The 25,451-nt window shown below is 40.8% G+C and overlaps 2 protein-coding genes across 3 annotated transcripts; one reads left to right on the plus strand and one right to left on the minus strand.

Annotated features, from left to right (window-relative positions):
- Window positions 1-915: 915 nt before the first annotated feature.
- ptgs2b (prostaglandin-endoperoxide synthase 2b) lies at window positions 916-4,938 on the minus strand. The gene is made up of 10 exons (XM_085774867.1): window positions 4,767-4,938; window positions 4,362-4,478; window positions 4,114-4,257; window positions 3,818-3,961; window positions 3,294-3,475; window positions 3,124-3,207; window positions 2,783-3,029; window positions 2,176-2,462; window positions 1,930-2,077; window positions 916-1,442 (listed from the first exon to the last, which is right to left on the minus strand). Exons 1-10 carry the CDS (start codon window positions 4,825-4,827, stop codon window positions 1,030-1,032), a joined length of 1,827 nt encoding a protein of 608 aa, XP_085630993.1. The 5' UTR covers window positions 4,828-4,938; the 3' UTR covers window positions 916-1,029.
- Window positions 4,939-6,000: 1,062 nt separating this feature from the next.
- Window positions 6,001-24,895, plus strand: pla2g4ab (phospholipase A2, group IVAb (cytosolic, calcium-dependent)). Of its 2 annotated transcripts, none has more exons than XM_085774865.1 (19): window positions 6,001-6,367; window positions 8,725-8,840; window positions 10,015-10,096; window positions 10,254-10,402; window positions 10,738-10,851; window positions 11,027-11,064; window positions 11,531-11,675; window positions 13,208-13,344; window positions 13,712-13,934; window positions 14,189-14,303; window positions 15,998-16,135; window positions 16,213-16,302; window positions 17,786-17,851; window positions 18,655-18,785; window positions 18,946-19,057; window positions 20,027-20,211; window positions 20,295-20,484; window positions 21,491-21,648; window positions 22,330-24,895. In XM_085774865.1, exons 2-19 carry the CDS (start codon window positions 8,823-8,825, stop codon window positions 22,486-22,488), a joined length of 2,250 nt encoding a protein of 749 aa, XP_085630991.1. In that variant the 5' UTR covers window positions 6,001-6,367; window positions 8,725-8,822; the 3' UTR covers window positions 22,489-24,895. The 2 variants fall into 2 exon arrangements, with proteins under 2 accessions (XP_085630991.1, XP_085630992.1); XM_085774866.1 differs by having other exon boundaries at window positions 6,243-6,372.
- Window positions 24,896-25,451: the final 556 nt, after the last annotated feature.

The following is a 25,451-nucleotide window of genomic DNA, read 5'->3' on the forward strand; positions in this document are numbered from 1 at the left end:
GTTCAGGGCCACAACTGCTGTCGGGAGGTGTGGGGCATGATCAGAAATGTCCCAACCAGGGTTTAATTCAATTCATTTAACGCATAAACATGTATGTGTGTGTGTCTGTTCATTCGATTGTAAGCAGTGTGTGTGATTTGGTGTTTGCCTTTGGAGTATTTTGGTGGCCGCAAACACAATCATGTTTAGGGCCACCAAAATCCTAGAGCCGGCCCTGTGTATCAGAGAATAACAGTCACTATACTAAAAAAGATGAAATGCCAGTGGATTTCTGAGAAATGTGTACCATGTTGTGGTAGTATTTATTAGTGTCAATCTTAAAAGGCACTGATGACAAATTGATCAAAATATTTTCCATACAATCAAATGAAACAATTTCTAAACAACCACAATACAATCCTAGACAGCAGTGCAGCTTAGAAACAAAGTTATTAATGCCATTTCAAATGACCCACACCATTAAACAGGATATAGTATAAAAAATACCTGTAAAACAATACTGAAATAGGAATGCACTATTGTACGTTACATCAGATTGAGAGAGACAAGATCAGTCATGTCGTCAACAGTAGAATATCACTACTATAGTGTACTCATGATTCGCTGTTTGCTAAACAGCTCAGTGTGGTTTAAAGGGACAACCAAAAATGGGAGAGCAGCAGTGAACCCAAGGAAAATAATGTAACATACTCCATCCACTATGTAGCTGAGACTGTAAACTAATCTTCAAGTATCAAAGTCACTGCAACTTTGACATTTGAACTTATCTTCAAGTATCAAAGTTGCGGTGACTGAGGTCATAACATAACTCTTACAATACGAGTCTTATTATACAACAAATCTTACATTAAATAAAAAAACACAGACTTTCGTTTTTGAAAACCAAACATACACAACTCTGTAATATTTCATTAAAAAACAACTTTTTCACTTTCTCATTTACTATAAATAGAATTTTAAATAAATATAAATATAAATAAATAAATAAATACAAATTTCTATGTGTGTATGCATGAAATAGAAAACAAATTAGAGCTCAGTAGTCCTTTCTTTCAAAATGACTGTAGGGTTGATGTCACTGCCACCTGAGTGGGACGAGCTCGAGTTGATGATCATGGATCCCGTCTCTTTGATATTGGGCACGTGAAAGGACGCCACGGGACATGGACCCTTCACGTTATTGCAGACGAGCCTCTGTAAGGAGGCGGTGTTGATGATGTCGAAGCCCACGGTGCCTCCAAACGTGCTTGGCTTCCAGTACTCCGGGGAGCAGATGGCGTTTCCCATTAAGCCCTTGAGGGAGTAAGGGGCCCCCATCTCCACCATGGTCTCCCCAAAAATGGCATTAGACCTGGGTTTCTCCACCAACAGGCCTGGGTAGAGCTCCACAGCGTCTATATGTCCGTACATCTCCTCCAGCACTGCAGCCATTTCTTTCTCTCCTGAAAAACACAAATGGAGAAATTGTTTACTTAACAACTCAGTCTCGACTCTATCACTGGTGGAGTAGTTAGTAGCTGCAAAGCGCATGTGAGAAGAAATACTCTCTCTTCTGGCTGATTTTTTTCTCATCCCTCCAATGCTCTCATCTCGCTGGTTTTAAATCCTCTGCTGTGTAGCGGGAGGCCTCCCCTGTCTGTTTATGTCTAACTCTCTGTGATGACAATTTGCTTACATTATCTCAAGATGAAATGAACATCTGGTTCTTAGAGTCACGGAAATAAATTCCTAACCTCCAAAGCTGGTGGAGACTTAAACTGCATCCAAAGTATTTCCTTAATCGTTCCTTTTCGTGCTTACCTTTAATTCCCGCGGTCAAGTTCATGACAATGCTATTAATACAGCACTGATTTGGCCTGAGGCATTGCTTCACTTTCACTTATGTATTTGTGAAATAAAGTTTTGTGGATGATCTTGACTTTGTCTCACCTGTCATGTCCTCGAAAGAAGTGTAGGCCTTCATGTTGAATCGCTTCCTATAGGCATTCAGGGACTGGTAACGCATTTTTCTGCTGTTTTCTATGGACTCAATGGCCACATACATGATAGGTCCAGGGACATTACGGCCACCAGCAACCTAAAGAATGAATGAAGAGTTAGTTATACCACTTTAGAGCAACAACAATTTTACAAGCTCAAATGAATTGCTGTCAGGGAAGTGTTAAAAGTTCTTACCCGTCCTGCAATCTGGTTGGAAAATGATTCGACCAGGTTGCTGATGCCATGCTCGGTCACGACAGAATTGTTGAAGACAAACTCTTTGTAGCTGTAATCTTTCTCCTCAATGTGGAAAGAGTCGGGCATCAGCGGGTGCCAGTGGTACAGGGTGTTGAACTCTGAAGCAATGCGGTTCTGGTACTGGAAACGCTGGTTGAAGAGCAACTCGGGGTCAAACTTGAGCTTGAAGTTATAGCCACTCAGGTGCTGCACGTAGTCCTCGATCACAATCTTGATAGTCTCACCTACAGGACAAAGAACATATTTTATATCATTCAGTGCGGTGTATTTTTTCATTGTTATTTCCCTTTGAACATTTGGATGTTTCGGTCACAGAGTTTGACACTGGACCATTTCCTCTTTCCAATGCTGAAAATAAATTCTCACGCCTTTCTGTAAAGTTACTGAAAGTCTTCCCTGTCTGAGGCAGGGTTCTGTTAATTCATACCAAAATAAAAAAGTACAACTTCCTCATTTGAAACTTCCAGATGAACATCATCTTGTTATTGTTTAGATTTGACCGTCACAGCTTTAAATTTGTCACAAAGACCTTTCTGGAACCTACCGATCAGGATGAGCCGTGTGGTCTGGAAGAGTCTTTCGTCATCCCAGTCAGGGTGCACCTCCTTCAACACGTCGCACACCCGGTTGTGTTCCCGCAGCCAAATGGTGGCGTACATCATCAGACCAGGGACCAGGCCGAACGCCTCGTGGCCCACAGCGAAGCGGTGAGCTTCAGGGACATGAGGAGGGTAGTGCATGTCGACACCCACTTCCTTTACTGTCGGGGGGTACACTTCTCCATCCACAATCTGCAGAGTTACACAAGAGAGGAAAAGCTGTAAGACAACTGAGCTGTGGTCTGAGGCATGTGGCTGCCCGAGCTCCATCTGTTTCTTCCCTCACCTGATGTCTGAGCTTGCCATCCTTGAAGAGCCTGAGCTTGTGCTGCCGCTCCAGGTTGTCTCCATAAATGTGGCTGAGGTCAACCTGAAAACAAAAACAGCTCATTCAATAACTCGTTCACCTTTTACCAGGCTGAAATCTGATGTTTTTCTGAAATCTGCTCGGCTTACCCCATGGCCTTTCGCCAGAGTAAAAGCAGGTCCTTTCTTCATATCAGATTTGAAGAACTGGTGGGTGAAATGCTGTGCGAAGAATGCAAACATCAGACTGGTACCCTGTGGGTCCGGGATAAACTGTCTCCTCATCAGCAGCTTCTCAGCCAAGATTTTTGCATCGGGAAGCTCCTTTTTACCTGGAGAAACAATTAAGAGCATTAGAATAAACATACAAGGATATACAACAGAATAAAGCCAGTCTAACGTGGATAAAACACACTCATCTAACTGAGGAAAGCTGCAGCAATTTAGGTGTACTTCATATTTTCAAAGCAAAATGAGCAAAAAGTGGTTTCATGTTGTAAGTCTTGGCTTGCTGGGGCAGGTCTCGCTGTGTTCTGTCAGCATATTTCCACTCTCACTCAACCAGAGGAAATAATTTTAGTATGCGCATATTCCTGTGATGTAATGGACGCTCTTGCTCATTATTGAAAAATCTGAGAAAACTGGTTCTCCATACGCAGAGAGAGTGCACTCACCTGCTACTCCCATGGGGGTTGGGCATTCCTCTGGCACAGGGGGAAGGGTGCGGGTATAGAAGGAAAGGTTCGAATAAGCTTCCCAACTTTTGTAAGTGTAATCTGCATTGTAAGTTGGAGGACTATCAATCATATGGGATCGGGCTGCAGAGGGAAGGAAAAGAAAAGAAGTAATTAATAAGAGTAATTAATATCATAAATGCTGCAACGGATTCTCTAGAGCTTGCTTTACAAATTATTCAACATGTTATGAAGCATTTTCTGAACCATCGCGTTGTGCCTTCAGCTAGACTTACATGTCAGCACATATCTCATGATGGCATCACGCAGAAATGAGATGTTGTTGACGATGTTCCAGAAGCCCTTGAAGTGTGTGAGCAGGTAGTGGACGGTGTTGGGCGAGGGCTTCAGGGACAGTTTTAGCCAGGTGAGGAACTCAGCTGTAAAATACCAAAAGGGGAATTTAGTACTGTAAATTAACTGAGCAAATAACAATTTTAAATGTAAATGTATGATATCATATGTTGCTGTAATCCAAACTTACGTTTTGTGCAGTTTTGTCCATAAAACCCTGTGCGTGTGCAGTCACACTCATAATTGTCTGCTCCCATCGCTGTGCAAACACCCCTGTTCTGGCATGGATCTGAGCAACATGGGTTACCTGTGGCAGATAATGTTGGGTGGTTAGATAAGAATTCACATCAGATGCTGGTAAAAATGTGTTAGAAAAGTTTTCATAATATTCATTAGACTTCCATATAATTCAAGTATGAAATTAGTTTCATGGTATCTTTCAGTGTTTCAGGCTATAATAGTCTTACACAAATTTAGCCTGTCCCTTTTGCTGTATAATAACTGCATTGCATTCTGAAATAATACAAGGATTATAACTCCGCACTAAATCAAGTCTAACTTTTACATGAAATCAGTCTCTGGTTTTTCTACTCACCTCCTTCGCAAACAAGACAGCCCAGTGCCAACAGGAAAACCGAAAATGTGAGTCTGTTCATACTCCAAGGACTTTGTCGAGGTTTCGTCTCTATCTTTCCTTCGCGCTCTCTCTCTCTCTCTCCTCTCCTCCGCAGTTGTGCGCCGTGGAGCTGCGAGTTGAATTGTGACGACCTGCTGCTCTGCAACACCTTTATACAAGACGTGTGACGTCATGGCGCACAGGGGCTGTAACATAAATCTCTGCACTCAACTGACCATCATCATCACGATTCAAGAGAAATACCTGACGGAGGAATATCTCTAATTTCGCAACCTGTTTGGTTGAATATTTGATGATTCGTATGCGGTTTTGGTACGCTTTTTTTTTTTTTTTTTTACCGACTTCCTGGACGCTTTCCTGGTTCCCCCTTCCCCATTTTTATAGAAATCTTCCATTAAGTGTCTGTGATTTCCCCGTTTTAAGTATGTGAAGCTGCTTTTTTTGTCCCATGCAAATAGAAAACTCTTGAGCATGTGATTTTATAGAATTGCATTATCTTTTACGTCTATTTTAAAAAATAGCTATAAACAAAGATGTGTATTAAATAAAATGATACTTGAATCCCATACACAAGAGCACGTCTATAGTAAATTCGGCAGCTTTGAAGATCTTTTCATGAAGCAGTCACATCTAAATTAGAATTAGACTTGCATAAGATTTAAATTATTGCTAAGAAATTACACTTCTGATTTGTTTCTAAGAGGCTCTGATGGGATTAGTCAAAACCATAACATGTATTAAATGTGTCAGTCATTTTCTGTGTCGATTGAAGGTATTAATGAGAATACATTCTTTTATATATATTATCTTATTATTAGCTTTTATTTAACCAGGTCGGTCCCGTTGAGATATAATCACCTCTTTTTCAAGGGAAGCCTGGCCAAGACAGCAGCATAGGACAATTGCAACAATTAGAAGACACAGAGAAATCACACAATTAATAATAAAAAAAACAACAACAGAGCTTCTTCTCAACATTTGATGGCTGCAGTGCTGCATGGAGCAAGACATACTTTGAGAGGTCATTAAATTCAAATTATCTTCTAATCAATTCCTACCTGAAAATAAGAGCCGGAAATTACCAGTAGACTGGAAAATTTGACTAATACCAGTTACTGGGAACCTCGCAGCATGGTGTGTGTGTGTATCTCTCTCTCTCTCTCTCTCTCTCTCTCTGTGTGTGTGTATATCTGGTCAGCGCCCTCCTGTGGACGTGTTTGTGCACCGGTGCGCGCAGAGGGAGAGGTGGAGGAGTTGCAGATACAGCTTCCCCCTGCTGAGTCAAACCCCCTGACTCACGGCCGGACTTTTGGAAAGTGTGTCCTGGGTGTCCGCTCAATTCACGTCACGTCAAATTGTAAGCCGTGAGTTATTTTTGCCATCTCTGTGGGGTTCTTGTTTGTTTGAAGTGGACGTCTAATCCCTGCTGACTGCCGGGTGTGCATACTTGTACGGACGGGAAGCACCTCCTCCATCTCTCTACTCCTGCTCTGGTGGAGCGATACTGTCGAGCAGCATGATCCATTTGTCAGGATTTGTGAGTTGATACCGTGCCACTGGTAAGGTATGTTTCCACTGTCTTGTCCTTATACGATAAGAGTATTGTGTGTGTGTGTGTGTGTGTGCGTGGGTGTGTGGGTGTGTGTGTGTGTGTGGGTGTGTGTTTCTGCAAATAGGACCGAGAGTTGGGGCGGAAGGTCGGTGCCAAAAACTGCGGTGGTTTTTAACCAGCGGCTTCTTGAGCCGTTCACTTTCCGCATGAGGATAGGGAAACTGAAAACACGCTAAACAACACTTGTAAACACAACTAAGGGTTCATAGAGCAGATCAGTGTGAACAGCAGAAGAGATTAAGACAATTACAAGACCAATGTTTGTAATCCTAAACATTTAACGTTTGTGAATGTGTCATATGTCAACTTTTATATGATTAATACCTATCATCGCCTGCTCTCTTGTCTTACACAATCAGAAGCAGTAATAGTATGTGTCACACCATGTTTCGCACTCATACTGTACCATCAGGCCTAGTCAGATGTGACCTAATTCTGCCTAGCTTAAAGAATCATGAAAAACCTGTTTATAGTGGCTTAATAACAAGTCTTGAATGAACCATGTGGGTTAATCAAGATAAGAGTTGGGCTGCAATTACTTTTCACTGTAATATGTCTTTTGGGTAATGCACTGTGATTCATAGAAGAGGTGTATAATCTTGTGAGATTTTCTTATAGCTTTCATGTCTCAGGTGGAGGTACACCAGTAGATCTACTGTACTGTCCTCCTCTAAAACCTCTAATTACTGTTGCTGTTTTGCATCATGGCTGGTTGCTGTGTGCCTCTTTCACATCTTGTGTGCTCATATGAAAATTTAGTGCTGTGAAAGTCTCTGGGTTTTGCTGGCACACACACACAGACACACACAGACACACACAGACACACACACACACACACACACACACACACACACACACACACACACACACACACACACACACACACACACAGGTCTCAGCAGCCTGCATGCACTCATTGTACACAGAACAAGGCCAGAGTGAACTGGCAGTTCGAAAAATGTTGGACCACTGCAACCTACGTGACCAATGCTGTGAACACACAGACACTACGTGCTCTCAGTCCCCCCAGTAATGACACGCTTTGGTGAACAGCTGAGAAAAGGCTCATTGACCTTGATATGCTATCACTGGCACACACACATTTTATCTCCCTGTCTCTCTCTCTCTCTCTCACTCTCACACACACATCATTTGCAAATTTCTTTTCACCACTTAGATTGGAAATGTTAATGCAAACCCAGTTATTACATGTATTTCATATATCATCTTAATAATGCAGATAGGCGACAAATTAACAATACAATTAACCAATTAACATCCAGTAATGCTCTGTGGGAGGTATAGAAACGCTGAGCCAGACTAGTTCGTTATGAGTTATTACCAAAACTGAAAGAGAGAAAAAAAAAATCTGAGTGACTTTGAGAGATGGTTCACTGTCAGGGCACATGCAGCAGCAGCTTCAACAGAAACTGTGACCAAAGTGACATCTGTATTTAGATCAATGGGACAAGTTTGGTGACTGTGGGTGACAGTGCGCATGGTGCTCATGCATTAGTGTGACACGTAAGGACAAAGTTGAAGAGCAAGAGCAGCCCTTCAGTCGATGCATAGAGAGGGATATTGTACAGTACACTAAGAGAGCAGTGCAGGCCTGAATCCTTGACTCTTGCATTGACGGCATGCAGTGGCTCTGTCTTGATGTGGGTGGCATCGTAGTGTGAAGCCTACTTGGTCTTTCGAGGGAGCGGCCAATGCAATTCAGCACAATGTTATGATAAAACATTTCCTCTCTGTAGGGAGTTGGCTCCTTCCAGAGCGACAATGTCTCAAATTCATTCAAGGGTCACTGACGAGTAAGACTATGTTAACACTATGGCCTTCATAATCACTAGGTTTTTCTCCTTTTTTTTTTGTCACGTGTCAATACTTTTCTTACTACTTACTGGGCGACCTTTTTCTTCTCTTCCTCTCTTTCTCAGACCGCATACTGTACATGTGGTGTACTTACATTCAAATACACACGGGCTCTTATCATGGGTATAAGGCTGAGCACACTTCCTCTTCCCCCCCTCAAGATGTGAAGTGATATTCCCATTGCCGCTATAGCTTTTGTTTTTGGAGACAGTGTACTGTACACATATCCCCTCTCAAGAGGTTTTAGTAATACTGTAAGCCTGTTGCTGTAGTGGATAACTTTGCTTTTACGTGTTGACAAGCAGGCACTTACCTTGCTGAATGCAAACCCTGGAAATTTTAGTGTGATACACATTTTCTTTTTTCAAGTCTATCTGTCAAAGCTACAATCATGACATCAATACTTAACTTCTTTGTTTTGTCTTGCAGGCTCTGAATGCTTCAGTTCATAACTGAAATGTTTGCCTGAGTTAAATTTAACATTGCAACAAAGGCTTTCCTGAGAATTACTCACCTGACAACACATCATGGCTTCCAATATCATCGTGAGTATTAGCGCAGTTCTTTTTTCCTCTATGTATTGTTTTTGTAGTAGACAACAGAGTTGAGATTCTAGCACAAAAGCAGGGCTTACCCTCTGTTAAAAAAAAAAACAAAAAAAACTTGCAGCGGGGGACAAGGTCAAATGAGGGTGGTTGAGATGAACATGTGATATAAAGTGCGTGATATCTGCCTTCATGGCTGCTCAGAGCTACTTCTTATCGGTCTCATAGCTTTATGTTTCGATAGTCGTGGTGTATGATTAGTTGAAACTGAATTCGCTCCCTCTCATCTAATCAACACACCATCACCAGCAAACAGCCTTTTAAGGCTCCTTGTGTCCTTCATGAGTGCTCACACCTTAAAACCATGCCAAACGTTCACACAGGGTGAGATTTCTCAAGAGAGGCTGTTAATGAGGCTGACACAAAAACAAAGCAGCAAAAATGCCAAACAGCCTCCATTCTTAATCCAGCATGTGGGTTCACTGGTTCAGTGATGAGTATCAATGAAGGACAAAGGGAAAACTGTTTAGACGTGATTGCCCTCTGAAGATGCTGTATCTCGGCTTACATAAGGAACATTTGGTGGAGATATTAGAACACACTGACCTGTATTTTCTGCAACAGAATAAATTCTACCATTACTACTTGTGCTACTTGATCATGTGTGGGAGTGGGAAACAACATTAAAGTTTGGGGGAAATCAATTAGGACTAATATTGGAAGTGCAATGTACTGAAACAGCTTCCTGGTACATAAAATAATAACAATAATCACACCAAATGTTGCTGCCATTTTCCCACAGTACTTACCAAGTAGGGTTTTCTTTAGAGAAAGTCTGGTGGGCGTCTGACAAAATCTGAGTGTTGCCCATAGTCTTCCACTTTTCTTCCATCTTACCTGTAGGAAGAGGTTGGTGATTGATTTATTTCACCCAATTCATTGACAAAATCACACTTAAAATCCTGGGTTGTATCATTAAGTGTTACCATATGCTTTAAAAATGAACAGTGTGAACTCTCCAGAAAGCCACTGTCAACCTGCCAGTAACTCCAGACGTCCCCACAGACTGACACATGAATCTGCTGTGAACCTGCTGACATTATATGTTAAGTTAATTTATCTCATACTGTATAGGTCCTGCATTTACTTAGCTGTGTGATTTGTGTTAATGCAGGTGGAACAGCAGTTTTCTCACAAATTCACAGTGACAGTGGTTCGAGCTGAGAACGTCACTAAGGGAGCACTGGGTGATCTACGTGAGTGATTCTTTTCCTAATACCAATGTGATTTGAAGATTCAAACATACAGTATAAATATATGCATATTAAGTACAGGGATACTTTGAGATCTGATCTTAAGCAATACTGTTGAATGTGTGTGTGTGTGTGTGTGTGTGTGTGTGTGTGTGTGCAGTGGACACCCCAGATCCATATGTGGAGCTGTTCATCCCAACAGCCCCAGAAAGCAGAAAGAGGACCAAGCACATAGACAACGACATCAACCCGAAATGGGGCGAGACGTTTCACTTCATATTAGACCCCAACCAGCAGAACAACCTGGAGGTTAAACCTGCTTTTCCTTGTCTAGTACAGTTCATAGGATGACACGCAGCAATGTGGTGGAACGGAAACCCTTTATGAGCACAGTACACATTACCATTTTTAGCCTGATACTGTATGATATAAGAGGAGATAAATTGTATTGTCATTGACACTATAATGAGTTATTAGATTAGAGTCAACCCTACAAAAATATTTTTTTTGCCAGTTTTGCATTTATAAATGTTGAATATTTTAACTAAATTGGTTAGAAAAAAAATTAAACATGGATCAGAATAACTCATTTGTACCTCTCTATATTTATTTAACCATAAAGTGATGTTGTTTATCCCAATCAGCTAACATTAATGGATGCCAATTATGTGATGGATGAGACACTTGGGACAACATCCTTCGACATCACCAAGCTGAGAGTGGGCCAGACAAAGATGGAGACTTTCTCCATTGGCAAAGTATGAGTTTTAATACATTTGTTTGTATTCATCACAATAAACTCATACATATGTGTGTGTGTACTCAACTGATATGTGGTTGTTTTTGATCATGTATATTCTTCTGTTGACAGAATTACGAGTCACACTCAGCTGCTATTTTGCAAAACAGTAACCACACCTTTTGTTTTGACAGGCAACGAAAATATACTTGGAGATGTCACTCGAGATTTGGTGCGTATTTTTTTCCAGTCTTTTATTACACAGTGATATTTGTTACGCACACTTACTGTTTAACCTGAGGGGCTTCACGAGAAAGGATTGTACTGGTTACGACCTGTGCATGAATTCAAGAAGAACCCGGAATACAAGAATACACAGGAATTCCAAAATAAGAAGGAAGTCTTTCATGGCAGTTTGAAATGACTCAAAAGTCAATAATATGTAGGGTGGAATAGTATCTGGTTAAAATGCATCATTACAGTATACCACAACATAGTTGTTAGTGGGAGTCAGACATGTCTGAAAGGTTAGCAGGTGAATAGTGTGAAATGGGAGGTCATTACTGTTTGTCTGTGGATGTTGGTTTCTCACGAGATCAGAGGAAGATCATTTTCAACATCAATTGCTGTCTCCACTTGTTTGCTAACCCTACTATCAGATTTTGGCTCATCTTATTTTTGTCATTTTGTACCTGCAGTACTAAACTGGACCTGCGGTTCAGCCTGGCTCTGTGTGACAAAGAGAAACAGTTCAGACAGACCCGCAGAGAAAGAGTGATGCTGGGCATCAAGAAGCTGCTCGACATGGAGAAGCCTCGTTTCCTACCCAGCTCTCCACAAGAGGTGAGAACAGCCATTACATGTTGATTCAATGTATGGCAACTGTAGTTTAATCGTATGTGTGAATCTGTGAGGTGAAACCTAAATTCATTCAAACTGGTTACATTTGGCACAAAGACGGAAAGGCTGCTGTCCAGTTCTGTCCTAGTTTTTTTGTTCTAAAGTAATAGTTAAATAGTTAAATTTAGTGTTAGGAATGAAAATTGGGTAAAAAGCTAGTGGGCTTTGTCTAAACACAACAAAATCTACATTGACAGTTTAGGTTGCATCATGTTTGCTCAATAAGAGCACCCAGCATATCACATACAGCTTCTGCCAGCAACCACCAGCGCTTACAGTATCTTGGCATCATGAATGGAGGTGAAGAAACAGTTAACCCACTTGGTTTTTGTGGCGGTGAACCCAGGGGCACAGCTATCACTACATAAGCAACATTAGTTCCTCTTGTGTCTGTCTTGTCTTTTCTTCTTCTGAAGTCAGCACATCCTGTTGCCCCTGTCCACTACTGTAATAGTGACTAACTGAAGGCTCTAATCTTTCCTGAGCACCTAGCACTGCTCAGAAGATGCATTTAAACCTTGTATTGAAGATGATAATGAACTCTTGTCAAGCCACAAACACCATCACCCTATCCTGTCAAGAAACCATGTTCTGCTCCTTTAAGCTGTCAGTGCTTTGCATACTCTTCTGCCTGCTGCTTGACTTCCACTTTATACAGCAAGTTGTTAGCACTATCATCGTACCCCACTGCCTCTTGTGCTAAAATTGGTCTTTGCAAATCGAATGATCTGAAATATTTACTATTGAAGATTAAGATAAATGCACAAAAAGATTGAGTGAAGATTTGAGGTCTGTTTTGGGGTCATGTAATCACCCTCGCTGAAGATGTGCTCACTTGCTAAATGCAAAAACGAATAAATGAAAAAAAACATTTTTCAGGTTTCACAAAACTGTTATCTGTTTATATTAGCATTTAGACATTTCTCACACTGATAATCTAGACTGTGAGAGAGGAGCCTCACAAAACTTCAACTTCTCCTCTGCTTTGACTAAGTTTCAGTTTCTCCCTGGTGTGGTTTTGGCTACGCTGCCTTGACGCTTGCCATAAGGGCTTGTTAATGTCTTCATGCCGGAAGCCCCAGAGGAATGAGATAACCAGCTAGCGCCCTCCTCTATGCTTCAACATCCCTGCGTCCATGTCTAGGACGACTTTCCCTTACGGAGTAGATATCTCAGAATAGTCAGAACCGTCCCATAGATAAACACTGACCGAAGGAGGAAGCCACGTTGCACAATGAGAGTTATGAAATAGTCGAAAATCTCATGGCACAATGGTTGAAAGAAATTGCAAAGGTGTGACACAACTGGCATGGCACCCTCACTGTATAGACGCACAGGAGAGGAGGGACGCAAGCTGCAATAATGAAAGACAATGAATGTGGGGCTCTTAGCTGCCTAGTATGTAATTATGTGATTAAACACACCCCGGTCTTCCTCTTCTTGACATTATGACTCTGTGTGTGTTTGCATTGCAGGTGCCAGTAATAGCTATTGCAGGCTCAGGGGGAGGTTTCCGGGCCATGGTCGGCTTCGCAGGTGTGATGAAGGCTCTGTTTGAGTCTGGTGTCCTGGATTGTGCCACATATGTCGCCGGCCTCTCCGGATCCACATGGTCAGTTCTTAGTTCACCCATTCTTCTCTCTGTTTTACACCCTGTCTTTCTCTGAACTCTTATTTCTAAAGACTCCTTCTCTCTCTCTCTTTTTTTTTATCTATGTCTTTTATATCACTGCTGCATTTCTTTTGTACTTTCTTTCTGCCTGACTCTTCCTTGGTGTCTCCTCCTCCATGCTCTGGCAAACTTTCCAGTCTCCTCTGCTGATATGAAGCTGTCTTCAACCAAGCAAGCAAGGTTTATTTCAGTCTCCATCTTAATGTTTGTGGAGAAACCCTCTCAAAATGAGTGGTGTTGGTTTTGAGTTTGTGTGACTTGACATTTTACCCTACTTGACTAACTTTCCTCCTCTTAATCCCTGAAGGTACATGTCCACTCTTTACTCCCACCCTGACTTTCCAGACAAGGGTCCAATGGACATCAACAAAGAGCTGATGAAAAGAGTTAGCAGTAATCCTCTGCGGCTGCTGCTTCCCCAACATATCACCAACTACATCCAGGCCCTGTGGAGCAAAAAGGCCGCAGGGCAGCCTGTTACCTTCACTGATATCTTTGGTATGCTCATAGGAGAGACGCTTATTCCCGCGGTAAGAGTCGCCGTACAGCTGTTGTTTGTTTTCACTTTGAAGAAATTCCTCATTTCTCCATTTCCTTGTTGCTCATGAGTATATCAATCATTTTCTTCCCTCAATCTTTCATATCCGCTCTTTTCTTTTGAACTGACGTCTCATACTAACTCATACTAAACTAATTTCAGCTTCAGATTTTTATCTCACATAACCAACACGGTCACACTGAAATAAATGTGTAAATGATTCAATGACTGTGCTCTCTCCCACAGAGGATGGACACCAAGCTAAGTGAAATCCAGGACAAAATCAACCAGGCACAGAGTCCCCTTCCTCTCTTCACATGTCTGCATGTAAAGCCAGATGTCTCCGAGCTCATGTTTGCAGGTAAATTGCAGTATTTCTGTAAGAACCTGCATGGGATTATATTGTCAAATTGAACGTTGACTGTATCCAGTGTCACTCTTTTTTTGCATGTTAAAGTAGTAACTAGAGATGATCAGATCAGTTTGACCACATTCAAATCAGCCCAGCGGTACATATTTCCTTATAATGCTGCTCTGCCATCACACACAGGATGTGTTGTGACGTGGTGGGCTGTCATTTAATACGGCTGTGAGGTGTCAGAAACTGAACTATAGCTAGGAACTGAGAAGTGTGCACAAGGCCACGATACACTTTGGGTTAGTCCTACGTTGTACAATACTTCCTCATTGTTGGTGGCAACTAAACATTACCCTTCAATGAAACAGAAAATACGAAAAGGAACAAAATCTGGAGTGATTCTTGGACAGATCTCAGAGACACTTTCTGGAGATGTTCTGTAGAGAATAAATAAGAGACGGTCTCATGTTCCATAAGATCAAATCTATTTGATATTGATCTACAAATACCACAGAAAGATTTAGTCACGATTGCAGTTTGAATTCTCATATAGTCATTTAACAACATCAAATACTTCAGCTGCTTCTGTTCTTATTAAAAGATTGCGAGAAGATCACAAAGTTAACAATACTGTAGTGAGAGATCCATATTGACAATATTTTAGATGTAGGAGACACGATTGATGCTGTGAGGCACTAATATTGTGCAATTTCATATGTATCAAGGTGAGATTGCTAAACTGATTCCTCGTCAAGAATTATTGCTATTGCTACCTAAACTTACAAAATGCACAGGAAGTGCAAAGTCATTCAAAGAGTGATCAAAATAAACCTTTTCTTCTGTTGTTCTCTTGACCCTCCCTTACTGAAACTCGCCAGTCAACGGAAAACGCTGTAATCAAAAGACAGGTTAAGTAAAGTCCAGCTGTGAAACAATCTGAAGATTAAAGAGACAGCCATTGTCTAAAAGGTTGCAGCGGTTTAAGGACTCCTGTTGTACTACCTATTGTCCTGTTGTAGTATTGTATGCATGTTTGTATGCATTCAGGTCACTATTTGTGTGCACATACCTGTTTGTGGATTACAGCTTGTTTCTGTAAAAGCTGCTACAAACCTGTCATAATGGCTTGTTGAGCTGAGGTTGTGTCATAGTTTTTCCATACATAATCTCTAGTTAGGGCCATTACATGCGAGACCTTTTGTTAGTGTTGCAGTCTGTACTTCACATATTCCCAGACAAGATTTGTATTTCTGTCAAATTAACACAAAACTGCCCTCAAGGTTCTCTGGCTCTCATTATAATGATACCCTTCTTCATTTTAAATACCATATCAAATGACACTAAATGGATGAGCCACAAAAAATAAATGCACTGGCTAGAAGTTAAGGTCAACCATTGCATTAAAGCCTTTACATTTACCTTTACATTGTCTATGGACATGTTCAGATATGCTTAAAACTGCAAAACTATACTTAAATAATTACATCTATGACACAAAAAAGGCTGTGAGTGTGGTAATGTCTGCTTCGCATCAACATGTTAGCAATTGTTATTGTGAATATCTTGGTAACATGGAAGTAATTATCATGTTGACCTTAGCCCCAGTGTGATTATGACAAGGTGCTACCTGAACATTATATGTTGTAGGATGTGTTTGTTGATTTCTTTACCATTAACACTGAAATTCCAATCTTTAGACTGGGTGGAGTTCAGCCCATATGAAATTGGGATGGCAAAGTACGGCACCTTCATGACCCCAGACATGTTTGGAAGCAAGTTCTTCATGGGGACGGTTGTGAGGAAATACGAGGAAAACCCTCTTCATTTTCTGATGGGTAAGGGAGGATGTTTGCACACACAGCATGGATAAAATTTCCATCACCCTACTGACAGTTTGTTTTCGGTGTGTCAGGTGTGTGGGGGAGTGCCTTCTCGATTCTGTTCAACAGAGTGCTGGGAGTCAAAGACACAGTTGGTGGCAGCACAATGGAGGAGGAGTTAGGTAACCTTTCTCTGTTACTGACTAAAATAATGCCTCTTTGATGGTTAAATACAATCACATTTGTTTAAGCCACTAATTCAAAATCAAATCACAAGATCGTTCGAATAGTTGTTAAGGAGCTTCTGATCATGTTACATAATTTTTTTGAGCATTGTAAAGACTTGTCGTCCATACTGGCTTCAACTTTGAGAATATTTGATTCTTGACGTGCTGAGACGGATCATATGATGTGGCTGAAAGCCCTGGAAAAGCCACTAAATGGATTGTAGAGCCACATATTTGGACTAGGAAAAAACCTTAATCCACAAATGCTCTAAAATGTTATGAAAATAAAAGAGACATGCCACCAATTGAAAAACAATAAACTACAATGAAAATGATGTACAGTAGCAAGACTGAACTATGGAAACATTTAAGTGAAAATAAAAAAATTGTCTCAAAGATCATTTAAAGGGACAACGAGCAGTTTTGGAAAAGCAAAGCGTTTTCACACTACATTTATGAGCCTCCGCGCGCACCGTGAATTTCTTTGACCGGCGCAAGACAGACTCATGTTTTCATTCATCAAGAATTAAAGTCAGAGGTTCGAAGACGATCAGATACCGTCGTAGTTCCGACCATAAACGGCGATTCGGCGGCGTTATTCTCATGACTTGCCGCGAAACTGAAAGTAAGGAAACGCTGGTCGGCTCGCCCAGCATTTCCGCCACCACTAATAACGATAGAGACAAAACGATATATTTATCGAAAATGGGCCCATTAACAAGTGTGGGTAACGTTATAGATTCATCCACATTAATATGAGACTTTTTTATTGTCGCAGAATTTTTTGTTCTGCCGATGGAGAAGCTCTTCGTTGTCCCTTTAAATAATAATGGCTTGGATTTATATTGTGCTTTCATGATACCCAAAGCGTTTTACACAAACCATTATTCATTATTATTCACACCAGTGGTTAGCTACGTCTGTAGCTGCAGCTGCTCTGGGGCAAGGGTACTTAGTGGTGTCAAAGTGTAATAATAATACACACCTATTTACACTATCTCTAAATATAGCCAGTCTAAAATTATCCCACCAGACTCACAATTTGAAGCATTAATGTGTGTGTGTTTGAGTGAAATTTCCACAACAATGGAAAGGTATCAGCTTCCTGTGATTACTTTGACAGCTCATTGGTTGTTTTATGGTTGAAGGCTTTTCTATGTGGTGACCTTTCAACATTCAGACACAGTCAGACAATGCATTGATTCTACAGAAGTGTTAAAGAGGTTCACACCCGCTTAAAGAATGCATTAGTTTGTTGGGTGTACTGCAGTTCCCGCGGGACTTGCTTTGATAGGAATAAACAAGTGAATTTGATAATGCCACATGACTGAACACAATATTTTGTGGAGCACAGTAGTGAATGTGTGGTGTAAATTTAGACTAACTAGCTTCTTTTGAAGTTGTAATGAGATGAGTGAAGCTGTTTTGTGCCTTACAGAGCAGATCAAACCACAACACATTGTTGGAGAAGACAGTCTGGACAATGACGACGAGCCACGCAAAGGTGAGCTGCACGAGGAACTAAGATAGCTTTGTTCAGTACTGTAAATTTGTTATGCTGCAATTGTGATGTGTGACTGCAAGAGGTGTGAAAATACTGCGTGACACATTTTACATTTTTTTACACACCTTGTGGTCATGTTGCTGCAATTTGCATGTTTTGGTACATCAGACCAGATGCTGTGGTTACTGTCAAGTCATGAAAACATGCTCATGCTACTTCTAACTATTTGATTTGCATAGAAAGCTTGTTTTGTAAATGTAAATCCCTACTCATTGAATTTCAGGAAGTAAAGGTTCTATTAGTAGAGCTCTGGGTTAATTAGTTTATCTACGAACTTAAGATAGAAAGAGGAAGAGAGAAAAGGGTGGAGTCAGAAGGATGAGAAGGAGGTGAACTTTAAAGCCCACTTTAATTTTTAACTGTGATAGGAGCACAGGCATACGTCATATGGTCTGAACACAGTTCAAGTCGAGTTTGACCTTTTAAAAAACTCTCAATGCATCTTTTCATTTCAGAAATTTCTGAAGTTTGCTGCATTTGATTTGACTTATAGATTAAACAGTTCTTGGTAAAGTAAACAATTGAAAATTAAAACAAAAGCTACATTTGGGCTGCAGCCAGTCAAACTTGACAGCTGGCCACAGTACCTGAAAGACTAGTTTTGGTTCAGCATTACAATTATTTACAAGTATTTAATGTAATTAAGTTTGGAAATTCCTAGTTTATATTACAATGACCCAGATCCTGAACCATAGTAAGTCTTTGTTGGACAATTTTTTGTTTCCCATTGTTTTGGTGTTCAGGTGGGACAGAGAACCAGGAGGCAGAAGATGAGTTTCATCGCACTGCTCAGGCCAGCTGGGTTCAGCGAATGTTCACATCGCTCTTCAGCGACTCTGCCTTGTTCAACACAAGAGAGGGCCGGGCTGGGAAGGTAGCTGAATATGATTATTCATTGCAAGCCATTAAAGTTATGTAACACTTCATACAAAACACTGCGTGTGCTCAAGCTGCACTCTTGGTCCCATCTTCCTAAAGTCAAATTCACAACAGCCTGTTCCTCTCTCCATAACCCTTTACCACTGTGTCACCAGGTGCATAACTTCATGCTGGGCTTGAACCTCAACACCAGCATCCCATTCTCTCCGGTCACTGAGGTCACGTATCACACTCCTCCACCTGAGGAGGAGGTGGATGCTGTTACAGGTAAGAGGTATAAAAGGTTGTAACAATTGTATGCCTTAAGACTTAAAGGATAGGTTCAACGTTTTAAAAGCCAGGTTCCTGTATTAACAGTGAAGTTTTCTTTTCTTTTTTGTTTTTTTAAATAATCATTCTCCCTCCCTTGAAAGATCATTTTCTAATGCACTTCCAGGGTAGGAGATGAAGGTTACTATTTATACAGTACAGCTCAAAAGGGAAACATTATATGGGGAAGTGATTCAGCATTTTCTTGATAATCCTACAAGTCACTACAGGAATGACAGTTAACTATTTAGAAAGAGATAAGAAAATCTCTACAGCACCTTGTGCCTTCATTGGCTCAAACACTTGTGCATTTACTTAAAGTATTCTTAGAGCTGGTTATCAAACCTTTCAAATATGAATTTTTGAATGAATGATGAAACCAAACTGACCAAATTTCAGTAATTTTATTGATTAATTCTGTTGCAAGGAATTTGTATGTCTCTAAGTCTTACTGTTCATTTCTAGAATTTACAGTGACATTTAGTTGTTGTGCTGGGGTTAGTGGTTAGAGCCTCTTAGCACTTTTGTGATCTATGCTAATGTTTGATGGAAATATTTAGGTCTCATTTTGATCCCAGCTACACATCTGTAAAATTTCCATTAATGTATCTTACACAGTTGTGATGCTTTTGCTGTAAAAACTGTACTCATAATAACCACCGCTGTGGTAGTTCCTGGTAGAGTAGGTGTCTCCAGGACCACATTTTGCCATGACGACACATACAGTACACAAATTCACAAAGTGAAAACAATTACAGAACACGCCATTGTGGCTTGTAATAATACCCAGCCCTACCTCCTGCTTCCTACTTCTGTAGGTGAATCATTTCTGCTGTTAAATCAGTCTGGTCAGTTGCGTTGAATAAAATTTGCAGACAGTGGAATCTGTCCATTCATGTTGCATCAATTACATGTGATTTTTCTCAGACCCAGATGAATTTGATCGCATATACGAGCCTCTGGATGTGAAGAGCAAGAAGATCCACGTGGTGGACAGCGGCCTGACCTACAACCTCCCCTACCCTCTCATCCTGCGGCCGCAGCGTGGTGTTGACCTCATCATCTCCTTTGACTTTTCTGCACGACCAAGTGACTCGAGCCCCCCGTTCAAGGTCAGACTTTGCATGGATTGCTTTTATAGATTGATTGGTGAGATTGAGAACAACATTTCCTAATTGTTAAAGTCATGCCACAGGAGCTTCTGTTAGCAGAAAAGTGGGCTCGAATGAACAAGCTGCCATTCCCCAAGATCGATCCCAAAGTCTTCGACCGCGAGGGCCTGAAGGAATGCTACGTCTTCAAACCCAAGAAAGGAGAAAAGAACTGCCCGACTGTCATCCACTTTGTCCTGGTCAACATCAACTTCAGGCAGTTCAAAGCACCTGGTAAGTATGTGCATATGTGGAGTTTTCCACAGTGTGACGGGGAAAATATGCCAGGGCGGACCCCGTATTATTATAATAATCCTCGTTTACCGTCATGGCACATGAGGCATCTCTTCCTCGAAGTTGTGCTGTGTAGTTGAACCATATCCAGTGTACACCAGACAGTTGTTTTATGTTTTGCTAAAAGTTGGGCCCCTCATCTGCGGGCCCCCCGGGGAAAAAAAGCCTCGGATCAGGGTCACTGTGGTTTTCTGCTGGAAATGGTGTGTCTGCAGATAAGCCTTCATTTTACACTGCTCTGTAAGAGTGTGAGTATGTACGCACACATGTGAGCCCCAACGTGTTCAGAGTTTTATGAGCGGCTCGGGTGAATTATGGTTCCCTAAGGAGCCAGGTGCCAGTAGGGAATCTCTCACTTCAGTGGGAGAGCCCAATGCGTAAACATGCCATACATCACGAGACATTCAACGGCACACCGACTTTACATTTAGTAGGTCATCAGCCCACATACTTCCGCGATCTGTTTATGGATGTTACATAAGCGTTTTGCACTCAAACCCAAAGAGATCTTAAGGACTCATACCTTAAATGGACTTTCCATTTGTGAAAAAGGGAAGTTATACGGGTCTTTATTGAATGAGCTCACTGCTCCAAGCCATAACTTCTTCCTCTGTGTGGCCTCACATGTTTACACCTGTAATTATGCAACAAAAACTATTTCAGAAGGATCTGCATCGAAGTTTCCCTCCAAAAGCAGATGAGCAAGAAAGCTCATTCTTTACCTCATAAATAGTTAATGGGTTTATGAAATAATGCTGAGAAAACACTGAGATTATTTAGTCAAACTTTTTTTATGTGAATATGGATAGGTGGAAAAATATATTTCTGCATTTCTGCACCATTCGTTCGTTGTCAAATGCTGTATATTTTTGTCCTAGTTTTGACACCAAGATAAGTGTTTTCTTACATTATTATTAATTTACTTAAATTCAAATTTTTCTTACAGGTGTTCCCAGGGAGACCGAGAAGGAGAGGGAGTTGGCAGATTTTGACATTTTCGATGACCCCGAGTCACCTTTCTCCACTTTCAACTTCCAGTACTCCAACGAGGCCTTCATCCGACTCCATGACCTCATGGAGTTCAACACACTCAACAATCTAGAGGTTAGTCAGGTCGCTATGAGTGCACTACAGTACGATCAGTCACTAGCAAAGGGTATATCACAGTTGGTCAGAATCAACATTGCCAACAAGCTAAAAAGTGATTCACAACCTTACCTACACATATTACAATCATCCATCATCCATTTCCTCTATCAACCATTGTTTAACGACCCTCCTTAAGTTTTGTCAGCAGGGAAGTTTTTGATTCAGTTCATCATCAAATAACAATTCATTGAGCAACATAAAAAATTTCAAATCCCAGAGGCCCATCACCGGCTAGTACAAGCCTTAACGAGTTTACAGGAGGTGTGTCAGTGTGCAAGGTCAGACTGACTTTCACTTACTGAACCTGAGTCACTTCCCTGCTGAGTAAGGATTCAGAAGTTATGTAGTGGATTTAAGTTCACCTCATTCATACAAATGTATTGTGCATAAATCAAAACATATTTTCCTAAGTAAACAGTTTCACAGCAGCACTATCATATGAAAAAATCTGCCCAGCAACACCAAAGTTTGCACATTTATACAGCATTGCACCAAACGAAACCTCAAACTACTTTGTGCCTTCTGATCTCTGATGGTGTCAAAGTTGCTCCAATCAAGTTTTAGCCACACTTAGAGTGAAGCTGTGATGTGTCAATGTAAAATATAAGCATTTAATCCCTGATCTGTCCTTTGCAGGTTATCAAAGATGCCATCAAAGAGCGCATTGTCGCTCGGAAGGAGAACCCCTCAGGTGTCTCCCTTCCATTCTCCCTCAGCGAGATCCCGAAAAAGAAGTTTTTCAGAAGAGATGCTCACCCAAAACCTAGGAATCACTTGGGAAATGATAACCAGTAGCCTTGTTGGGCTAAATTGGAGACTATGGATAAGCAGACCTTAGGGATTTCTGGAGATGCTATCTTTAAAGTAAATCGTTTTCTTTTTGGAAAATGCAGTCATGTTGATCTCTTATATCTCTCATAGTCTTAATCAGGAGGATTTGTTAAACTCTGATTTGAAGTGCCTGTAAAGAACTCTCATGTTTACTGGTTAAAATCCTTAAGACTGCATGTGCATACAACATTGTGAGAATTTTCCATTTGGCTTTATTTGCACCAATGCAACTGCTGGGAAAACTGTTAAGTGTTTTTTTTTTAACTACAAACAGCTGATGGTTGCTTCCCCTGTCAGCTGTGAAAAAGACTGGAGGTTGAAAACACAGCAGTGCAACTGGATTGTTACAGCTAACATCTGGCTCCATCACAAACAGGACATTGTTTGTGAATCCAACTTTTTTTTTTCCTAAACTATCTTTCACTTCCTTCTTCATGTCTGAAAGTAGTGTGCTCGCCCACCTCACTTTTATTGCATCATGTGAAATTTCTATGCCAGCAACAACATTCCCGATTCATGTGGACACCACTTGGCTTCACTTTGAGCTGCCTGGAGCGGAGCTGCATTTGAATTTTTTTCCTAAAACTTTGTATGGTGCCATGTCATCTCTATATTTTGCTCTGAGCCATGTTAAAAAAGCCTCACCTGTTCTGTATCAGTTTGTGAGCTCAACTCTTTCCATACTGAACACACGACAACAGAGATATGCAAATCACTTTTTTTTTTTTTTTAAACCGAACGGCTCGTCTAAACATGTAATCCTGTTTGAAAACATGGAAGAGCAGCTCGTAACCATTGGATTGGTTTTGTTTGATGGCAACTCCTACACACACCAAGTGCACCCCCTCTGGATACCTCAAACATCTCAATGATGTTTACCCACCTACAGGGAAGTAGCACTCCCCTGTAGGGAGTGTCTCATATTAGCCACCATTTTGGAAAACAATACTTGATACCATGGAAACAGCTCCACTTCTTCCCTCCCTCTTTCTCTCTCTCTCTGCCCAGGAAGATAAAGCTCTGTATTTATCTTCCTGTCAATGTTTTTTTTTTTTTTTTTTTAGGTCTACAAAGAGTTTCTTATCAGGCTATTTCCACTTCAAACAAAATTAATTTTCTGCAGAGAGGCTCAGAGGCCCCTTTATGATGACTCAGAGATTAGGTCAGAGCAACGTAAAGCAGATTAAAGTGGTGGTGAGTGCAATCACAGGATCCACTTTTAGATGAAAATGGTGGCTCTCTGCATTACCTAGTGGAATTTAACACACTACACCTGCATTAACAGAGGCCTGGAATCTGACACACTACACCTACACCTGCGGGGCCCGAAGCCTGCACACAGAGCAGTGGAATTTTACACCGAAGCGCTTCAGACCCCTATATATCCTACTCATGTTACAGCCCCACTGCTTTAGATATAGAGTGTTCAGGTAAGGGGTCTGCAGACTAGCCGCAAGACACAGGTCCAACAAAGCTTTGCAACTTGTATTTGATTTTTTTTTTTCTTTTGGCAGATGTTTTGTCTAGGTTTTTCTATTTTTATGTTTTCTGTAGTTAAGAAATTGATTGGGAAGTATTGTGATGTGTTCACTGTTGTTTATTTGATACCACTCTCATGTCTGTTAGAGACAGAGCTTCAGTCACGATGCCACATCTGGGCTAGCCACGTGTTCAAGCAAATGTAGCTCAATGCATTTTATTTCATTGTGCACTGCGCTCTAGATGTGGAAGGAAAATCTGCATCAACTGCAGCACTGGATATGAGAAACAGACAAATCTGAGCTGACCGTGGCCCCTTGACTCATTCATCAACTTGTCTGGCTTTGTAAGAACAAAGAAAACTAAAATGTACTGATCTGCAGAGGTGCTGGTAGATGAGATGGAACCAGCTCAGCCGTTTCTCCTTGTTTTCAGTCTTTAAGCTAAGCTAACCTAACCGGCTGCAGTTATGTAATATGTTCTGTACATCTAGGTCAATTTGCAAAAAAAGGAAAAGAAAAAAAAGGCTATATGCTTAAACTTCCCTAAATGTTGTAATATAAAAGACAATAAAACAAGCATTGATCGTTTTGATTTTCATTTGAGACTCAGTGAGCATTTGTTACACTTTTTGTCTCTATAACGTTAGGTTAATAAATTCAGTAAGCATACATGAATGGTTGTTTCTTTTTACTTTTTTTGTCATATTACATATTTTGATCGGTCACAACGTTTACAAATGTATAAGATGCTAAACATGAAGCTCTAAAGTCATGTACAGAAATACTGCAAAGATGTCTGTCTGTATTATAACTGGCAAAGCATGACATACATAATGTTTATGTGAATAGTAAAGAGACGATAATAAAGGAGAGACATTGTGTGTAATGTTTTTTGTGCAAATATTTGACATCCTTCCCCTTTATCTGTGATACCCCTCCTGAAATAACAGCTGCAGCTGAGCAGAGAGTTGCAGTACCAATGTGTTTTGTTTTCTTTGGTTGGTTGGTTTATATTCCAAAAAGTTTGGATTACAACATGGATTTGTATAGATATTCAAACCAGTTTTAGGGAAATCATTTCACCTTTCAATGTAAGGTTAGGTTAGGTGTGTATTTCTTTAAAGAGATTGTGTTTTTTATCTACCAAAGAGATGTCAATTCTGTTAGCTATCTTGCTAAAATCGTATCACTTTCATGGTATTGGTATAACGTTACTTTCAGTTGTATGTTCCTGTGAATAAACACCTTCAAAAAGCTGGTTCACAGGGAATACAAAAAAAGCATAAATTCTCACTCACTCTTGTGTAACTATATCCGCCTCTCTTACAGTGGGATTATTTTAACTTGGACGCACATCATTTTGCACATGAGTGGGAGTGAGGATTAGTACTTTTTATGAACTGTTGTGTCATGTCTTCTGTGGCTCTGGTTGGAGTTTTCCAGTTT

The sequence above is a fragment of the Trachurus japonicus genome, chromosome 4 (genome assembly GCF_045865225.1).
Source record: "Trachurus japonicus isolate A0001 chromosome 4, Traja_1.0".
In the NCBI taxonomy this organism is placed as follows: domain Eukaryota; kingdom Metazoa; phylum Chordata; class Actinopteri; order Carangiformes; family Carangidae; genus Trachurus; species Trachurus japonicus.

Excerpts from the sequence above, each read along its gene's own strand:
- ptgs2b (XM_085774867.1), bottom strand. The coding sequence starts at position 4,827 with ATGAACAGACTCACATTTTCGGTTTTCCTGTTGGCACTGGGCTGTCTT. Across the intron at positions 4,258-4,361 it reads TGGACAAAACTGCACAAAAC|CTGAGTTCCTCACCTGGCTA; the intron begins GTAAGTTTGGAT and ends GGTATTTTACAG. Across the intron at positions 1,443-1,929 it reads TTCTTTCGAGGACATGACAG|GAGAGAAAGAAATGGCTGCA; the intron begins GTGAGACAAAGT and ends TGTGTTTTTCAG.
- pla2g4ab (XM_085774865.1), top strand. Across the intron at positions 10,403-10,737 it reads ACCAGCAGAACAACCTGGAG|CTAACATTAATGGATGCCAA; the intron begins GTTAAACCTGCT and ends TATCCCAATCAG. Across the intron at positions 13,935-14,188 it reads GAGAGACGCTTATTCCCGCG|AGGATGGACACCAAGCTAAG; the intron begins GTAAGAGTCGCC and ends TCTCTCCCACAG.